Source organism: Bufo bufo, chromosome 7, assembly GCF_905171765.1.
Source record: "Bufo bufo chromosome 7, aBufBuf1.1, whole genome shotgun sequence".
Classification (NCBI taxonomy): domain Eukaryota; kingdom Metazoa; phylum Chordata; class Amphibia; order Anura; family Bufonidae; genus Bufo; species Bufo bufo.
The window spans coordinates 51,421,323-51,442,458 of record NC_053395.1 but is presented as its reverse complement, the minus strand read 5'-3'; the positions used below and the strand labels follow the sequence as shown (position 1 = coordinate 51,442,458).

The window sequence follows — 21,136 nt, the reverse complement described above, 5'->3', positions numbered from 1 at the left end:
CATTTTTGCTGGATCTAACAGGATCCAGCAAAAACGCTTTAGTTACTGATAATACAACCGTCTGCATCCGTTATGAGCAGATCCGGTTGTATTATCTTTAGCATACCAAAGACGGATCCATCATGAACTCCATTGAAATCAAAGGAAGAACGGACCGGCACTCGCTGTTAGTATATAATCTTGTGCTTTATTGTCACGTTCCAGTGACTGCGTTTCGGCATACAATCTGCCTTTATCAAACTGTAGATTGTATGCCGAAACGCCGTCACTGGAATGCGACACTAAATCACAAGATTATATACTAACAGCGAGTGTCGGTCCGTTCTTCCTTTGATCTACATGGGACGCCTGCCCTGGGACACACGCACCGCCACTCTATTTCTAGTGCCGATTGATATATTGTATACATTGAGCTCCATTGAAAGTCAATAGAGTACGGATCCGTTTTCTATTGTGGCTCCGCATCCCAGGACGGAAAGCAAAATACAACATGTTGCGGTTTGCTCTCCGGTATGGGAACGCAACTAAACGGAACGGAATTCATTTTGGAGCGTTCTGTTCAGTTCAGTTTTGTCCTCATTGACAATTAATGGGGACAAAACTGAAGGTTTTTTTTTCTGGTATTGAGCCCCTATGACGGATCTCATTACCGGAAAACTAAAGCGCTAGTGTGAAAGTTTTTGCAGTGGTCGTCATTTCTGGTTTTGATTACTTCATAAATCTAGGTGTTTTTCTCACTCGACTTTGTAAATAATTCACATTTATTTCTGATGGCTCTAAGCAATGCTTTGAAAGTTTTCTTATAAACAAGTTAAATCTGGTCCGACACTAATTATATTCACAGATTTAGCTCCTTGAGTTCAGTGTATGATGAAAATCATGCGTTTTTTTATTCTAGCAATTACTGAATTCAAAATATTTTCAGGGAGTACAATATTGATGACCTATCCTCAGGATCATCAATATTTAATCAGTGAGGGAGGGGCACTCCCCTCCCCCTAAGTTGTTTGAGGAGGCAGCGGTGCTCCGGAGAGTGCTGTGGTCTTCAGCCTTCAGCTTTCGGAACATGGCCCGATGATCCGTGGGAGCCATGTGACAACCCAGTTGGTACTGCAGCGGGTGCCATTACAGGATATACACAATGGGTCTTAATAACCCCTATATCTGGCGGTGGATCTGACGAAGTTATGAAGAGGAATCGTATCTGTCAATATTATATGCCAGCGATCAGTTCGAAAATGTACAGCAGGGCAGCCAGAAGCTTGCATCCTATGTGCCAAGAGCTGTTATGCAGACGCTAATGTTGCCATGGTTACAGACTACAAACAAATCTTATGGGTAGTCTGTTCCTGCAGTGCTTTGTTACTTTCTTCCACCGCTCCCCTTTTCCATTGTCTGAGGGTTAACACAAAGAGGGATGCAGATGGAACAGACTAAGGGCGGGTTCGCATTGACGTTAGGGACTATTTTTTCCATCATGTAGAACGGAACCAAACTAAACCGTTTTTTGCCCCCATAGACGTGTAGTAGGACGGAGCAAAACGGCTTCCGTTTTGCATTCCGACCTAGAATTCTGTTATATTCCCTTATAACTCTGTTATAACGGAACCTATAGCGGAATTCCCTGATGCCAGTGCGAACCCGCCCTAAATGTGCTGTTACAATGCCCAATGTAAGGGCAATGTGAGCGCCGATGGATGAGAACACAGATTACACAGGGAGAAGTGCTGCCGATAATCGATCGTCTTTCATCCTGATGAAAGATGGCCATCAGCCGATGAATGAGCAAACACTCATTCATTGTCTAATCGATTTTACGAGGGAATTATCGCAAATGAGTGTCCCTATGAATGCTTGTTCATGATATTTTTTGTAGTTCTAGACAACCCCTTTAAGTCCCAGTATACCAGTTTTTATTGCTTTCTAATTGTTTTATAATGTACTATTATTGTTGTGTAGGAAAACTTGTGTGTAATGATCCCTTGGCTTCTTTTGCAGACAAATATGGTTACAGAGCTAGAGATAATTTGTGATAATCGTGTGGTCTAATAGGCCCTTAACACATGACTTCATGATCAGACTGCACAGGGTTTCTTTGTAGTCTGTTACCATGGAGATGCATCAGTCCACATAGGATCTGTTGACATAAACGTTAACATGTTTTAGATATTTTGAGCAATACAAAGAATTGCTGATGTTTAGTACTGGAACTCTCTAGGCAATGGTGTAATGTAATCTGAACAGGATAGGGAAATATTTGCTCCAGATGGGTCTTCTTTTCTTAAGCATACTTCTACTAAACCTCAAATTTCCTCTCTCTGTAGGATGGATATTTTTCTCACCGCCCGAAAGAGAAAATGCGGACCGACAGCAATAATGAGAATTCAGTTCCAAAAGACTTTGAAAATATTGATAACAGTAACTTTGCTCCAAGGACTCAAAGGCATAAGCACCAGACGGAGCAGGGGAAGAAGCCTCCAAGCAGGCAGAAGGAGCATTTAAAACGAAAGTTAGCCCTTGAGGAAAAAATGAAAGAAAACTCGCTGCTAGAAAAAAATTCAAATGAAGTTTTACATTATGTAGGTGACCCTTCCAAGAACCTCACTTCAGCAAACTTAAAGGATGGTTATAGAAGCACCAAGATGCACCATACCAAGAAGACTGTAAACGGCTCCCCTGAAATAAAGTATGAGCTACCTCCAAAATGTGAGATCACTGGAAAGGAGGCAATATCAGCTCTTTCTCGGTCTAAGTCAAAACAGTGTCGCCAAGAAATTGCTGAGGTCTATTGTCAACATAAGCAAGGGAAGCTGATGCCGGAGAAAGTGACCAGACTTTGTCCGCTGGAAGGTAACTTGGTTTTGTTAATCTTTTTGAATTATTGTCGTGACCACTATAGTATTGTCTGTTAGGAAGTACGACTCGTGGTCACTGAGGCAGGAAGCGATGTTAAAGACAAAGGTAGGGAGGATGACATCATTCTAAATAAAGCTCACGGTCGGACACCATAGACTATAATGGGATCTGGCGGGGATCCGGCCTCACACTCCAGTATGGGAGCCGTGTTTTGGCCGGACAAGAACAGTTGGGTGCAGCCTGCTGGATCAGGTTACTGGAGATGTGAACCTAGTAATCCAAAAAATTGACTTTTCAGACTCGGAAAGCCCTTTTAAAGGGGTTGTGCAAGGGTTTTATATTGATTACCTATCCTCACGATAGGTCCTCGATATCCGATCTGCGGGGGTCCGACACTCGGCATCCCCGCCGATCAGCAGTTTGAATAGGAGGAGTTACTCCATGCGAGCACTACTTCCTCTTCATTATATTGCCGGTTTTGGAAGTGCAGTGTAATCACTTGAATGAAACAAGTACTTGTAATTACACTACACCGCAACAAGGGAGACAGTACGTAATGTTTTAACAGGTTTTTACAGTACAAATTGTCCTAGTTGTATATGGTCAGTGGTGACTTGTTCAACCCTATATAAGCAAACCGGGAAATACCATTTTTATCATCTAATATATACCGTAATGTGCAGTATAAAATAACACTTGATGAATATCAAAGCATCTAATAAAGTAATGCATTTCTGTTCCATGCGCTCACTGTGGGTTAAGTAGCAAAGTGCAAGGGGCTTCCTCTTGTCAGTGGTATCAAAGTTGGGAACTGTGGTCTTTGGAAACATGTAATTTGCAGACCGCAGTTTACTGTCGTATATCTTTAGCTTTATTTTCGTTAGTGTTGGTGTGTTATATATGTATCATTTCTGACATCTGATTCCAGGAACAATTTGGTGTTTGGCAGATAGCTGAGCCGGATGTCACTTTAGGCACAGTCATGGGGGTATTTATAGGCAGAAAAACAACTTGACATAAATAATTGTTGTGCTAAAATGTCTTTAAAGAGGTAGTTCACATTGAAAGAGTCATTGTACTTTCACACATTTTTATTTCATTTAATAAAGAATCGTGTAACTAGCAAATTTCTAAATCACTTCTTTTAAAAAGTCTGCCTGCATCCACCTGAAAAAAGCTATAAAGTCATGGCCACTAGGGGTCTCACTTCCACCTAAGTTGCAGTCCACTGCCTGTTGTCAGTCAAAACCCATCCCTGGTAACAGAAGGCGCCTCACATAGCTAGCTGAGCTCCTGAGCCTGATAAAAGAACTGCTTCTACAATGCTTCTGAAGATTATAGGAGCCTCCTGTGTGTCTGGAAGTGAGATCTCCCCCTCTTTATCTGTTCTATGAGCTCCAGAGCTAAAAACAAACATAACGGAAAGTAAGGGAAAGGACGTCACAGCAGTATAGGGCTGGCAGAATTCACATAAGTTAGACTCCCCTGCTTCTGAATGAAATGCATTTAGCTGTGCAAGCTGAAACGGAATAATATGGCTTAAAAGCTTTAGGGAAGACCAAAAAAGACCTGATCCTTTACAATTATGATTGTACAAAGAAGCACAGCCATTATGCAACATTTTTTTGAAAAATCAGGTACACTTTAAGATGTTTTTTACAGACTCCAATGCATGGCCGGACCCACCATGGAGAGGGGCAGAAGTGCCGGATGCCTCACCACACCCAGCTTATTAGTACATTAGGGAATTGTTATATGAGCAATTGTCTTGACTCTTTGACAGAGCACCTCAAAACTGTGTTTTATAAGAAGGGTTGTAAAAGTCACTTGAATTATTTGATGTGAAAGTACAAGATATTATGAGACAAATGCAGACTTTGTTATGTAAATGACTACACAGCGTTAGTAAAGGGGGTAAATATCTATCTATCCCTCATGGCCGATGTTGCGGCTGTTAATTCTGATGATGATTTGCATACTTTTAATTTTAAAGGGAGTTTATAATAAACTGAGGATGGGAGATGTTAATAGTTTTTAACATATATTAGGTTTCCTCATGTATCAGGGGAGGAACTGTCCTAGATGCATGGAGCCATTCTGGAGCAGAGAAGGTTTGGAACACTTCTTCATTTTACTTATTTATCCTAGTTCCAATTATTTTTATGGTTCTGTTACCTGCTGTCCTACATTTGTGGGCTTTTAGGTTGCTTATATAGCCCATTTTTATTCCTGAGCTCTTAGAGGCCTTTTGTGTTAGTAGATGGTAGACACCCACCAACCTTTAAATCACTGGAACTATGGCACTTTGAAGTTGATCCTCTCAGGAACTTGTTTAAAAGTGTTCTTTATTAGAAATATCTGACAGATAGTTTGAGATTCCAGACCATCGAAAAGGTACCAGTTGCTTCAGTTGGGAAATTGGACCATTCCAGCTCACAGGCCTTGGCTGATGAAAATTTGTAACATAAGAGATTCTTAAGCAGCTGTGATGTATATTACCGTATATTGTTCTGTCCCTCAGGTCCTGCAGAACAACATCCTACAACCTCAGCTGCTGTAAACCTTCTGTGTTTTCTCTCAATCAGTAGTACATTGGAGCTCCATTAGTCTTCAAAAAGAGGTTCTGCAACAACTGACGTGTTGTTTTTGCAATTGGAGTTTTGTGACCTGTATAGATGCTCTTGATTTTATATTGCCACAGAAATCCTTGATGACTAATAACAGTCTTTCAATTTACTGTAGGCCAAAAATTTATGTAAGGCCAAAATGTAGCACCTGTCCCTGCCTGAATTGGCTGCAGTGGAGTTAGATGGCGTTTAAATATCAGACTCCAGTTCCATTTGACAATTTTGAGGTGACCATACGCGTTAGTCAACCAAAAATTTAACAACGAACGATTGTCTTAGCCCACAGATGATAGACCATCATCATATGAAAAGAAGTCAACTGTGTTTGAAATTTTCCTCCAACAGCTTAACGAAAGATCTTTTTTTGAAACCATGTTCCTAGAAAGGTCTATGATCCATTGAACATGTATGGCCAGTTTGAACAACTCTGATTACCAATATGGACTAAAATGCGTGTCGCTGTCGCCAAATGATTGTTTTCCCAACTGCTGTTCAACCATCAACCAACTTTTGTCTAATGTGTATGGCCACCTTTAGGCTAGTTTCATACTAGCAGTAAAGAGATTATAGTTAATGAGGCTGTTGAGCATTCAGGTAGCGTCCGGCAATGCCAGAACCAGAGGGCGTGTGAAGCTAGCCTTAGTCGAAACCCTAGAGCATTCTACCCCTAATATGTATGTGGTATAGGAGATATTGTGCTGTGGATTGGCAAACAATAAAAGTAAACTCATTATAAGCAATCTTCATTTGCAGAACTAGCATTTAAGGGGCAACTGTCAGGCAGGGACGTCACTCTACTCTCCCTAGTACTCCATGAACTGTCCTTCAGCACTGCCAGAGTTAATCCTTTCCTTGTGTTCTCAGCCAAGCTGTTGATTAAGGAGCTGATCAACCTTCCTATTTACCTGGGCTGTGGATCCAACTCCTCGCTTGAGCTTTGACTTTGTCTTGTCTCTAATAACCAACAAAAGTTATCTGTTGTCTGAATACCCGTGTACTGTACTTTGCCTGTCTACAGATCTTGCTCCTTGCCGCCTGCCCCGACCTTGGAATTGTGACCTAGACTACGCGCATACTCTGCCTTCCCTGACCTTGGAATTGCTATTTAGAATACGCAAGTGTCACGGGGCGCCAAAGACGCACTCGGTCTCCCATCAGCCGCAGACCTGCTGCTTAGCAGGATCTGTGTTTGGCCTCATTCCCAGCGCGGCTTTGCTAGCTGGGAGGCTCCCTGCTCCTAGGTTTGCCTTGAGCGCTGAGCTGATCACTCGGTGCTTGATTTGTCTGTCTGTCGGTCATGTGACGCTGGCCACGTCACATGACCCTCACTCCCCACTATAAATACAGGCAGCCTGCTGGCCACAGGTTGCCTGTTAATTTTAGGTATCTGGTGATTGTTTTGTTCCTGTATACTTACCTGATCCTGTTCCCTGACGATTCTCTGCCTGCTCCTCCTGTACTGCGCATCTCTCCTGGTATCCTGACCCCGGCTTCCACCTGACGATTCTTTGCGGACTCCTGTTGTACTTCGTTTCTCTCCTGGTATTTGACCTCAGCTTTCCCTAACTATTCTCTGCTCATTCCTTAGTACTGCGTAGCTCTCTAGGTATTGACCCGGTGCGTTCACGTTCCGTTATTTGTCTTGTCTGTCTTCCCAGCACGTATCCTAAGTTAGGGACTGCCGTCTAGTTGTCCCCTGTCATTAGGACTTGCGAGGCAAGTAGGCAGGGCCAGGGGTGAGGGTGGAGCGCAGTGGTCACTATCCTCCCCCCTGTGTGTAGTGTACGTTACCGTCACAGCAAGTACTCAGCCTGTCCTGACTTTGGGCTTTGGGTTGCTTTGCACAAGGGTCTCTGATCCCTGTGGGTCAACAGCCAACTACACCAAGACTACTCCAGGAGGTAGCAGCCTGGCTGGTTCCCTGTGGAAAAGTCCATATCCCTGTATAGGGGTTACAGGGAGAACCGCCAGGACAAGGCTCTTAGGTTTAGCCCAAACTGGTTAGTTAGCTCAGTAGGTCCACACCCACTGCCTGTTACAATTACTGTCTGTACTTCTTTTGCACCTTAAAGCAGACACAAATGAGCATAAATGTGGTGGACCTGTTGGTACCACCCACTCACCGTCCTCATTATGCCCCTTTTCATAAAGTGGTGAGGGCGGCGCAGAAATGCCACCTAATGGCATGAGATTTGTGATGTTTTTACAGCAAAAAAGAGGACTAGGGAGATAATAAATCTCTTCTAAGTGACCCTGCGTTTGAATCAGTCTCTGTCACCAGTTGATGCTGCCCTCAGATAGGGCATCATAAATCTGGTGACCGATTTCTTTTAAATCTTGGCATTGTCCAAGAAAAATTATTGTACACTGAAATCCGTAATACAGAATTTCCGTTTGAGAGAAAACTGACAAGCAAGACGGGATTCCCTTTGCACCCCTGTAGATTATATGTATATCATAAATAAATCCACTATTTTGTGCTATCTTCTGCCCATGTACAGTTTTACTTGTTTTTTTTATTCATTACCTTCTTGAAATCTCCTTGAAATATAAATAATGCTATGAAATGAATTCTGCCGACGTCAGCACTAATTCCCGCTGGCGGCTTGCAGTTGAAGTAGTGGAGGCATTATCAAGGTGTTTAGCATGCCGAGTCATATACAGTCTTACACGTCCTTGCAGAGAAAAAGATTTGCTGTCTTTTTGCTGCCGATGCCTGTACTTTAAATATTTATGCATTGGGTTAACAGATTCATTCATTATGTGTTTGTACGGTTTCATCAAGCTCTGACTTCCATAGAGATGTCATCCTCTGGGTAATTCTCCTGCATGGAGCCAGGAATACACGGTACTTGAAAGCTACGCAGCAGCTAAACGTGAGCATCAATCAACATAAACAATTCCACCGAGCTGACTTGTCATGAATTCCTGGTGAGGCCTTCACATCTGCTGCTTTCGACAGGAATTGCATTCTGCAGCCTTGCATTTATTTCATTTTTAAAGAGGTTTTAAAGCAGGATAAAAATTGGTGGCATTGGACTAGGAGTGACCTTAAAACAGAACTGATGCCCACCTCACTGATTCTCCGCTGCAATTCTGATGCTGCGCGGGTCCCTGCTTCTCTCTATTTCCTGCTCCCATCTCAACACACAGGAAATGCCTGCTCAGCCAATCAATGGCTGAGGGGGAGGGGTCACTGCTGCAGCACCTGTGATTGGCTGAGCAGACAACACTAAGCATGTCGTGTCAAGAGGTAGATACCCGGGGAGCATCAGAATGACAGCAGTGGGGATCGATGAGATCAGAATTGGTTCTTTAATGTTTTTAAGCCACCCTGACCTACTGTCCCCAATTTTTGTTGCAATGGAAGGCCCCATTCAGAGACTTTCTCCTTAATCCCAGGAAGGAACATTCCTGTAATCCTGACTTCTGACAGTCCAAATATCTTTTAATGCCCTCATGCTTCCGGCTAAGAACTGCATCATTTAGAGACTGAGCAGAGAAAATTCTCTGAAAACTCTTTCCAATATTCCAGAACATTTGATAATCTGTCTGGTTAGAATAAAAGGGTTGTCTGACACCAAATTCCGATGCTACTCTGAAATATCTGATAGGCATGGGTGTGGGTTGTCAGGCCTAAGTTGATCAGATATTGTCGGCCATCATTAGTGAAATAGTGGGCAACCCCATTAAGGCTGAAATCACACATTCAGTTATTGTGGCAGTTTTTAATGCAGTTTTTTTTAAACCCAAGCACAGTAGTGCATACAAAAAAGGGAAGTATCAGACTTGCCATCATAAATGTTCTTTCTCTTCAGATCCACTTCTGTCTTTGGCAAAAAAATATTGCTACAAAAACTTAGGGCATTTTTGCAGATTGCAAATGGACCCATTAATTAAAAAAATAATTATATTGATAGGAGTGAGAAAAATGCAGATTTTACAGGGAAGTGTCTGTGTCTGTGGATTGCGGCCCGAAATAAAGACAGTCGTGTACATGAGGCTTTAATGTGTGATTCCAGCCTAAAGAATTTGTTCTGTGTATTAAAAAAAAGTGCAGTATTTATGACATTCTAGGCTGTATATAGCTGTCCATGATAAGAAATGATTATTTGCGTTATACTGTATGTTGGAATATTAAATTTCCGATTTTTTTTTTTTTACTATATCTTTACAGAATACATTTCACTAAAGTAAAAAAAAATAAAATAAAAAAAAAAAAATAATATATATATATATATATATATATATATACCGTCCTCTACCTTTTCTTTCTTCTGTTTTTAGACATGGTTTGGGGCGGGGCTTAGGCTGCCGTAGATGGGCAGTAGTAAGCCAGCCCCTTTCATTAAGCTCCACCCATTCTCACTGATGAGCTGAAACATGGAGGAAACCAAGGTGTGAGAGTCCTCTGTAAGGCTGTCTGCCTATATAGCTTACAGGGTCCACAGTACACTGGCTTGAATCATTTTTCTATCACATTATACACTGCTCATTTCTAGAGGTTACGGCCACCGCTGCGCAGATACGAGGTGTCCGGCATGGGATCTGCTGTGCATGCATGCAAATGCGTGCTTCCACTGTCCCAGCCACCAGAGAGGCTTTTGGGAGGCAAACACCACCACCGTTCCTGGATTACAGGGTGGTCATAACCCCTGAAAACGAGCAGTGTCTAATGTGATGAAAAAAATGTATCCAGCCAGCAAAGGAAGCAATATGGACAATCACAATACATTAGTAAGTGCCTTGTATTAACTTTATCTAAGTAATTAATGTCATCTTTAATCCAACGTCTGACAATCAATTTCTGCTTACAGTATCTGCTTAATGAGCTTAGTGTAAAGCTGGCCATACACATTCAATAGCTGTCTCTCCCGACTCCCCCATACATATACACATTTAGTTCGGCCAAACGTGTGTGCATATTGAGTGGGGAGAGAGGAGAAAGCTGCTGCCAGACACTTCTGGCTGTAGCTTATCTCCTTGGAGTACTAAAGGATCGGGCAAAATATTCACGTCGCCCAATCCTCTTTCCCCCAACATCATCTGTCGGTGAGAGTCAAGAGCTCCTCATATACATTAAGGTGGGTTCACATCTGCGTTCTGGATTCCGTTATGGCTTTACGTTATAAAATGGTTAAAACGGAAAATAACGGAATCCATAAGACAGAAAGATGGATCTGTTCTGCTGCCCATAGACTTGTATTATGACAGAATGCAAAACGGAAGCCTTTAAAATTCAGTTTTCCGTTTTGATCCGTCTTAAAAGAAGTCTATAGGGAAGCTTAACGGATCCGTCTGGTTTCCGTTATGCAGAACGGGAAAAAAAAGTCCTGTCGACAGGACTTTGTTTTCCGTCTTGCATAACGGGACCCAGACGGATCCGTTATGCTTCCCCATAGACTTATATTAAGATGGATCAAAACGGAATGCCTCTAAAGGCTTCCTTTTTTTTACTTCCGTCTTATGGATTCCGTTATTTTCCGTTATAACCATGTTATAATGGAACGCCATAACGGGATCCAGAACGCAGATGTGAACCCACCCTTAGACTGTCAGCCAAACCCTACATTCTCGTACTAATGTGTATGGGGGCCTTAAAGGAGTTGTCCGGGCTTTTATTATTGATAACCTATCCTCACGATAGGTCATCAATATCAGATCGGCGGGGGTTCGACGCCCAACGACCCCGCCGATCGGCTGTATGAGGAGATGGGGGCTGCCGGGCATCGGACCCCCGCCGATCTGATATTGATGACCTATCCTGAGGATAGGTCATCAATAGTAAAAGCCCGGATAACCTCTTTAAGGGTATGACAACGCTGTGCAGTCGTGATCCGTTTAGGTCGCTGCCAGCTGTGATAAAGAACCCTGCAGCCAATTAGGCCGCATGCTCCCTAATATTTAACTAATGAAGATCGCACTGTATAGGTGGTGTTCTTGACCACAGCTGGCCGCGACCCGAATGGATCATGACCGCTCTCTGAGGTAGTTCCCTAAGGGCCTTTTTTCATTGGCCTGAGAATGGGGCAATTAAAATTGGTCTGTATAAAAGATAAACTGTAAACTGTAAAATGCTGGTTTGCAGGGTAAAAGCATCTTTCATGCAGCACCTAAAATCGTTAACAAGTGTGAACAGGAGACGTCCTGCCGACAATATGCAAAGTTATTTGAGCAGTATGAAACGCCCTTTAAATAATCACCTTATTTCACTGATCAGCGCTGAGCAGGATGGTGGTCAGACTCATAATGTTGCTAGTTTACCTGTTTATGTAGCCACAGAAATTGGCTGCCACCGCAATATAAAATGTATAGACTATCATTTGAATAGTGACATAAATATATATACAGTACAGACCAAAACTTTGGACACACCTTCTCATTCAAAGAGTTTTCTTTATTTTCATGACTATGAAAATTGTAGATTCACACTGAAGGCATCAAAACTATGAATTAACACATGTGGAATTATATACATAACAAACAAGTGTGAAACAACTGAACATATGTAATATTCGAGGTTCTTCAAAGTAGCCACCTTTTGCTTTGATTACTGCTTTGCACACTCTTGGCATTCTCTTGATGAGCTTCAAGAGGTAGTCCCCTGAAATGGTTTTCACTTCACAGGTGTGCCCTGTCAGGTTTAATAAATGGGATTTCTTGCCTTATAAATGGGGTTGGGACCATCAGTTGGTTTGAGGAGAAGTCAGGTGGATACACAGCTGATAGTCCTACTGAATAGACTGTTAGAATTTGTATTATGGCAAGAAAAAAACAGCTAAGTAAAGAAAAACGAGTGGCATCATTACTTTAAGAAATGAAGGTCAGTCAGTCAGCTGAAAAATTGCGAAAACTTTTGAAAGTAAGGGCTATTTGACCATGAATAAGAGTGATGGGGTGCTGCGCCAGATGACCTGGCCTCCACAGTCACTGGACCTGAATCCAATCGAGATGGTTTGGGGTGAGCTGGACCGCAGAGTGAAGGCAAAAGGGCCAACAAGTGCTAAGCATCTCTGGGAACTCCTTCAAGACTGTTGGAAGACCATTTCAGGGGACTACCTCTTGAAGCTCATCAAGAGAATGGCAAGAGTGTGCAAAGCAGTAATCAAAGCAAAAGGTGGCTACTTTGAAGAACCTAGAATATGACATATTTTCAGTTGTTTCACACTTGTTTGTTATGTATATAATTCCACATGTGTTAATTCATAGTTTTGATGCCTTCATAGTCATGAAAATAAAGAAAACTCTTTGAATGAGAAGGTGTGTCCAAACTTTTGGTCTGTACTGTATATATATATGCTGCGTAAAGAACTGAAAGTTTTGCTAAAGTTTTCCATCTACATCCTAGGACACGAAGCAGTGGAATAACTGTTGCTGCTGTTCTCAGATTCCTGGCAGCTGCTGACTGTAACTGTTTTGTCTAGTATGAACGTGAAAAAATTCTCATATGCGAGTGATAAAAACATGTCACAGTATCCTTTTCAGATAATTCATCTTACTTGGCGCCAATAACAAAAACTATCATTCGAGTCTACATGCAGATAGGTTTTGTAGCTAAGTGGAGAATATTTATACAGTGATGTTGGACTTGGTTCCAAAGGAAGCTGAACTGTTTACTCACAGGCAGATCGGTATTGGGTTCCTTAAGTCCACCCAAGGAAGCAATTCTGAAGACTCACCCTCCAGCTATACTGAACATGTGCACTATCCCTTCTAACTGCATTGTGATCTTTTGTTAAAGGGGTTTTCCAAGATTGTAATATTGATTCTCAGGATAGGTCAACAATATGAGATCTGCAGGGATCCGACACCCAGGAACCCTTCTGATCAGCTCCAGTTGGCTCTGCAACCTCATCTTAGCTTACTAAACACAGCATACATACATTCTACAGTGGCTGTGCTTGGTATCGCAGCTTGGCCTCATTCACTTGAATGGGACAGAGCTGCTCCTAGGCCACGTGACTGATGAACGTGATGTCACTGGTCTAGGAAGTGGCTGTGGCTCTCACTTGAGTGCTGCAGCCTCTTCAAACAGCTGATCAACGGGGGTCCTGGGTGTCAAATCTGGTATAGGTCTTTAGTATCAGGGTCATGGAAAACCTGTTTAACATTGCACACAGAGGACACATCATCAAGAAGATCTAATAGGTTTTTATGTGAATCGTCGTACAAGAAACAGACTCTAGTAGCAATCGATCGGTTCCAATGTCAGCCCCAAATGAGGTTGTCTTCTGCTACAACTTTGAGGCTACTGAGGGATTCTGTGGTGGGCCACTCCAAACTTCTCTTAGGTAGTTTTATACACGGGAAAACGTTTTTTTTTTTAAATAATCATAAAAATTCCAAAAAATACCACTTTTCTTCAAAATGACTTGAACAAAAACATGTCATTGCAGCTTGTTTTAATCAGTCTCAAGATCCACCTCCCACTCCCTTTCCGCCCCTTGTTTTATTGTCGCATTTACTAGGGATTTATATTTGCCAGAAGGGACTGGAGCAGCCTCTGTCTCTCCTAGCCTTTCTAGGAGGAAGAATTTGGCACCCAGTTCTCAGTGATGTTGACCAGACCAATTCTCCCAATACATCTTGAGGACCAATATCTCTTTAAAGGGAACCTGTCTTCAACTTTATGCTGTTCTCACTGAGGGCAGCACAAAGTAGTGACAGAAATGCTGATTTCAGCGGTGTGTCACTCATGAGCTAAAAGTAAGTGGTTGCTGAGAACCAGCATCATAATCATTGCAGCCCAGGCCTTGAAAAGAGTCACAGCCACCTGAGAAGAGTCATGGTTATTCATAATCTCCTGCTCTCCTGCCCACCTGCTGATGATTGGAAGTTCTCTCCTAGAGACAAAGGGAGAAAATTAGGTAGAAGACGGTCAGTCATCAGCAGGTGGGCAGGAGAGCAGGAATTCATGAATAACCATGACACTTCTCGGGTGGCTATTACTCTTTTCCAGGCCCAGTCTGCAATGATTATGATGTTGGTTCTCGGCAACCAACATACTTTTAACTTATAAATTACAGACCGCTGAAATCAACTCACTTGTCTCTACTTTATTCTGCCGTTAGTATGGGCAGCATAAAGGTTAATGACAGGTTCCCTTTAAGGAAGACATTACTTTGTAATGCCCCTGTGCTCTTCACATTCCTCCTTGATTGACAGGGCTTGACCTCTCGCCTAGCCCTGTATTCTCACACCTGCACTGAGTCACCTTAGAGAGTTGGCGCATGCAACATGGATCTGATGCTGCTTCTCAATCTCATCAGATCCATTTGCAAACCCCCCAGTTGGCTCAGTGACCCGGCACTTGTGCAGTGGACTCGATGTGGGTGTGAGAATACAGGGCTAGCTTTTTCAGTCAAGGAGCAGAAGGGAGTCTGCAGAGCACAGGGGTGCTACAGAAGTGGTGCTCCAAGGGTTTTGGGCAGGCCCCTTGGTGCTCTAATTAGCTCATTTGCATATAAATAAAAACGCTGTTATCTTGGCAGTGATTGAACATACAGATAAAAGAAAGGTATTGTTTTGATTAGCATGATAAACCCTACCAGTCATTATGCTTGGTTTATTAGGGTTGAGTATGTTGGCAGATGCTCTTTAAACCCACCATGCTTTTAAGATAACTGTCAGCGGAGCCGGTGGCCATCTCGCCTGATCCCCCAAACACACACATGGTTGGCCAAGTGTGCATTTGTCGTAAATGGTAGAAGACCACTCTCTGACAGAGTGTTATCTCCCCAGGGACACAAGGATCTTGCATGTTGAAGTCCAGCATGTCTGAGCATTTTCTAGTCTGACATCTTCTGTCAGGGAGAGTCCGGAGGCCCCCATATATGGATGGTTTTCCAATATTCAGTCAGCATGTATCTAAATGTGGATGGCCACCTTTAGAAAATTATATTGCTGGTAGTATGGCATCTGGGACCCCAAAGGGGTGGACCATTGCCATCTGTAAATGATCAGACCACTTTGGTTTTCACTTGTGCTATCCGTAAACATCTGTAACATCTGCTGGATACAGTAGAATGAAGGCCGTGTACATCCACATGACCATTGAATTGATTGCATTTCTGTGCTTAGTCAGTCCAAACAATGCTAAAAAAGACAGAGGCCGATGTGAGACAATGTCGTTTAAATACCAAGACCTTTTGGTTTAGTGCTCAAGCTGTGAAGAGTCTAAAGGTCCCCATACACATTACTGTATTTGTCGGCTGAACCCGCCAAGAATGGTGGGTTCTTCTGTCAGTCTAATGAGTGTGGGGAGCTTCTGACTCTCCCCCAACACATGATGTCGAGGGAGATAAGGATCGGGCAAAGTAAATATTTTTGCCTGATGCTTTTGTTCTCCTAGGAGATAAGCTGCCACCATAAGCATCTGGCAGGGTCTTCCTCCCTCTACTCATTGAATACACATACACGTTTGGCTGAACCAAACATGCATATGTATGGGGGAGTCAAGAGGGCTTGGGAGAGATAGCTGTTGGGCCAAACAATTGTTCAGATGACAGCTATTGAATGTGGCTGCCTAAAGTGACTTTACCTTCATAAAAATATCTTTATTTCTATTGGGAAATATCCTTGCGGAACTATCTGTATCTGTTTTGCCTAATCATTTTAATATATTTTATTGGCAATCTCTTTGCATTTACAGACCTTTATGATGTGAGACAAGATAGTAGATCTGCTTTAAAATGCCATAAAACCATAAACCTAAGCCTCTCGAAGTAAATGTCTGAAAAGGAACCAAGAACACAATCATTTACTGTGCCGTGGGTTCTTGCTTCTACAGCAAATTTACTGTGAATACACTAATTGCAAAATAGCCATAATTGGATAGTTATCAATGAACTACATCCAGGAGAATAAGATTTTTCAGAATTATTAGCGTCCAGGACATGAAGTAATGTCCTGGTGAGTGAGTTCCAGTAGGAACTTAGAAGAGTTTTCTTGGGCAAAAGTCAAGGTATTCTAGACTAGATACTTATTTGTCGTGAAGCCATTTAGGATAGATTTATAGTGTAGAACCTTATTTTGAAAGGTGAATAATTTTAAGAAAGTAATATCCTTCTCGGAGGTTAGGATCAAGTGCTAAAAATGAAAAGAGCAAGAAATGAATTTTTAGACTTGACACTTTTAAGGGTTACGGAGCAGAATATATGAAATCTATTCCCTGGTGCGAAAACCTGTCGAAATAAACCATTCCTTCGCTGTATGAAGCTGTAGCACCCCCTCACTGAATTTTCATGACTGCACTTCGTAAGAGATACAGTCACTGCATTGTACTTACACTTTAATTACATTGCAGATGCACACAGTAGTGTTGAACTGAATCATACTATATTTCAGCACTTCTCCCTCATCCCGTGTTCAGTTTGTGGGCTGAGCTACAATTTAAAATTCATAAAGACTTATAGAGATGAGGTAGAAAACTTTGATCTGTAGGCACTAGAAAGTAAATTAGAATTAAGATGAAAAGATAACCCTGAATCTCCATACCTTAAAGGGAACTTGTCACCTGTTAGATTTATTAAAACCTTAAGATCACTAATAGGAGAGTAAAAAAGCAGGTCTACGAAATAGATTACCAAAGTGCCAGTCGGGGGTTTGGAATAGGGCTAGCTTTTTATCTTCCTTCCTATGAGGAATGACTATGAGGCATTTAGCAGAGTCAAGTGGAGTCATATGAGACACTTTTGCTGGTTCTGGGCAGGGCTTGCACCTGTGATTGACACTTCATGGTACCACATATAGGCTCAGAATTATTAATCCTGTCTAAAGGTGGCCATAGAAATTAGTCTTAAGTTGATCAAAACGGATGATTTCAACCAAAACAGTTGAAACTTAACAAGCAGACAGATGATACACCATTATCATTTGAAAAGAAGTCTCCCATGTTCAATATTTTCATCTGATAGTTGGACAAAAGATTTTTAGTTTAAAGAAAGATCATTCGTGAACGAGAGATCTTTCTTTGAAGGAACATTCCCAAAAATATATTTCTTCCAATGCCCGGTTTCATTGAATGTACAGTACAGACCAAAAGTTTGGACACACCTTCTCATTCAAAGAGTTTTCTATATTTTCATGACTATGAAGGCATCAAAACTATGAATTAACACATGTGGAATTATATACATAACAAACAAGTGTGAAACAACTGAAAATATGTCATATTCTAGGTTCTTCAAAGTAGCCACCTTTTGCTTTGATTACTGCTTTGCACACTCTTGGCATTCTCTTGATGAGCTTCAAGAGGTAGTCCCCTGAAATGGTCTTCCAACAGTCTTGAAGGAGTTCCCAGAGATGCTTAGCACTTGTTGGCCCTTTTGCCTTCACTCTGCGCTCCAGCTCACCCCAAACCATCTCAATTGGGTTCAGGTCCGGTGACTGTGGAGGCCAGGTCATCTGGCGCAGCAGCCCATCACTCTCCTTCATGGTCAAATAGCCCTTACTTTCAAAGTTTTCCCAATTTTTTGGCTGACTGACTGACCTTCATTTCTTAAAGTAATGATGGGCAGTCGTTTTTCTTAACTTAGCTGCTTTTTTCTTGCCATAATACCAATTCTAACAGTCTATTCAGTAGGACTATCAGCTGTGTAACCACCTGACTTCTCCTCAACGCAACTGATGGTCCCAACCCCATTTATAAGGCAAGAAATCCCACTTATTAAACCTGACAGGGCACACCTGTGAATGGAAAACCATTTCAGGGGACTACCTCTTGAAGCTCATCAAGAAAATGCCAAGAGTGTGCAAAGCAGTAATCAAAGCAAAAGGTGGCTACTTTGAAGAACCTAGAATATGACATATTTTCAGTTGTTTCACACTTGTTTGTTATGTATATAATTCCACATGTGTTAATTCATAGTTTTGATGCCTTCAGTGGGAATCTACAATTTTCATAGTCATGAAAATAAAGAAAACTCTTTGAATGAGAAGGTGTGTCCAAACTTTTGGTCTGTACTGTATATGGTTAATTTAAACAACTGTAATGGCCAATATGGACTACAATGTATATGGCCATTTCTGCAAAATGAGCGTTCATTAGATGTTTGTTCAACTGCTGTTCAGCCATCAACCAATTTCTGTCCAATGGCCAGATTTTGACATTGTAAGCTTAAGGTGGCCATCAACATTATACAGATGTAAGTTAATGGTTGAGGAGCAGTAGAACAGTCATCTGGTGAACGATTTTTGCAGACACTATTACAAAAGTTCAAACTAGCCATATACGTTCAATGAAACCAGGTGATGGACGAACAATTAGTCTGAGATCCTTCGCTCCAAGAATTATCTTTTGTCCTCAAATGATCTTTGTTTGAACTACAGACCTTTCATCCAACTATTGGACAAAAATGTCATACACGGCTGACATTTTTTTAGATGATAATAGTCTGTCATTGGCCGTCAGTTAAATTTTAACCTGTTGATTGATTGTTTTGGTTGAAATCGTCTGTTTTGATCTGCTGTAGACAAGTGTGTATGGCCACCCTTAAAGTAGAACTCCTGCAAAAAAATGTATTCTCTGACCTGTTAGAAAGGTGCATGATGTAATCTGTAGTGAATGTAATCTTCTTACCAGTGACTGTATTTGTGAGCTATCCACTCTCTTCTAATTGTAGCTGTGACCAATTCTCCAATAAGATGCTGTGTCAGTTGGTGAGTCTGATTGCTGGTCACATGACACAGCTGAGGATCAAAAGGGAGGTTAAAACTCACAAATACAGCCACTGGTAAGAAATTACATTCACTACAGATTACATCATGTACCTTTCTAGCAGGTCAGAGTATAAATTTTTTTGCAGGAGTTCTTTTTTAAGATGGCCGTACACATTACTCTTCTGTTGGCCAAACCAACCGAGAACAGTGGATTCGCCCTACACACTAATGTGTGTTGGGAACTCTCGACTCTCCCCTGATAGATGATGCCAGGGGGAGACAAGGATTGAGCGAAACTTTTGCCTGATCATTTTGTTCTCCTGGGAGATAAGATATTTCTCCGCTGTTCCCATAGAAAACACATACATGTTCTGCTGAGCCAGATGTGTATGTACAGTATATGGGGAAGCCAGAAAGGAGTCGGGAGAGATAGCTGTCAGCCGTACGATGGTTCGGCTGATAGATATTGAATGTGTGCAGGCAGTTTTTAGACTAGACTAAAGATATGCCAGATGTATCACGGTGGCTGATGCTTGATGATAATTTTGGGACATCTTTAGATTGTCTAAGTTCATACCATCTGTCTGTTGTCTCACTTTGTGCCAGCCTGACCTATGTAGTTAGACATTGTTTTAATCCAAATTAAGGCAAGCCATTTTCCTTGGGTTCTAGGGCCTAGGCATTCTACCTCTGTGCATGAAAAGTTCCTATATAGTAGGAGAATTTTTGTGATTAATGAATGGAACTCATCATGTATAGAGGAATTAGGATACAGAGCTGGTTTAAAGGGTTAAAGTTTATACAAAAAAACAGCCTAGTGAATTTGTCAGGGCTTATGATCGGAAATACAGCAGAGCTCTCCCCTGTTTAAGGAAAGTAAATGTTATGTTTCTTCGCTTTCAACTCATCTAAAAGAAAAATGTAAAAATCAATAGTTTTTTTTCCATTCATATCAAAAACGGGCAGAGAGTGCCATTGCTATGCATTCATCAAGTGCTCTTTATTGCAAGGTCAATACCTCTCGATCTACTTTTATTGAGATGATTGAGCAGATTGGCATCCTCTTCATGCTAATGGTACAATAAAATGTAATGCTGTTTTCTGGAGTTCTTACCACTCTGTAAAAGAGAGGACAAATAAATGCATTCGATTTGATTAAGTTTTCATAACTTGAACAGTAAATGAAAAAATGTGGTCCCTAGAAAGCGTTCCTAATCAGTAGCCGTACTTTAGGATTATAGGATTTCATCCGTCTTCTCCATGAACCTTTTTGTACCTGCCTTCCCTCTGTTCAGGGTTGTGATTGAGTATGACAAATGAGCTTTGCCCAATGTATGTCCATGTTTTTGATTTCACAAGGGCATCTCTTGCTCTAGGAGTCCATTCATGATGAAGCCATAGGTACTCCGAGTGTATGCTTCATGGTCTCCCCATGATAAACTGTACTGTTACCTAGAAACGATATTTCTGGGGAAGAATAGACCATAGAAAGGTATGAGTTGGAGCATGACAGAATATTTTTTACCCCATGGATTCTGTATGAATCAGAGAGAGCAATATGTCCATGTTCCTCCATAAAATTGGAAAAGTGCCTTCTCAAACATCCAAGTGTCGGACCCCAATGATCAGATACTGATGATCTATCTGCAGGATAGTTAAAAATAGCAGAAAACCTTTTTAAAGAGAACCCTATTAAATCAGGTATACTGTTTGATGGAGTTGATCCTGCTGATTATGATTATATCTGCCTTTTGAAATTCACTTGAGGGCTTCAGTGCAACGAAGGGCATTACCAGGTCTGGAAAGCAGAGCTGCACTAGGCCATGCCCTTTGGTGCCTTGAAGCCCTCATTGGCATAGAGGATAAAAGTCTGTTTTCTTGGGAAAATGTTCACATGACAGGTGTCATTTTAAGGCCTCATGCACACAAACGTATTTCCTTTCCGTGTCCGTTCAGTTTTTTTTGCGGGCCGTGTACGGAACCATTCACTTCAG

General features: G+C 41.7%; 1 protein-coding gene across 1 annotated transcript in view; it reads left to right on the top strand.

Moving 5' to 3' along the window:
* XYLT1 (xylosyltransferase 1) overlaps window positions 1–21,136 on the top strand; it is a 324,653-nt gene that overhangs the window by 158,323 nt on the left and 145,194 nt on the right. The window contains exon 2 of the mRNA XM_040439450.1: window positions 2,325–2,850. Coding sequence (XP_040295384.1) covers window positions 2,325–2,850 — 526 coding nt within the window. The remainder of the gene's footprint in view (window positions 1–2,324; window positions 2,851–21,136) is intronic.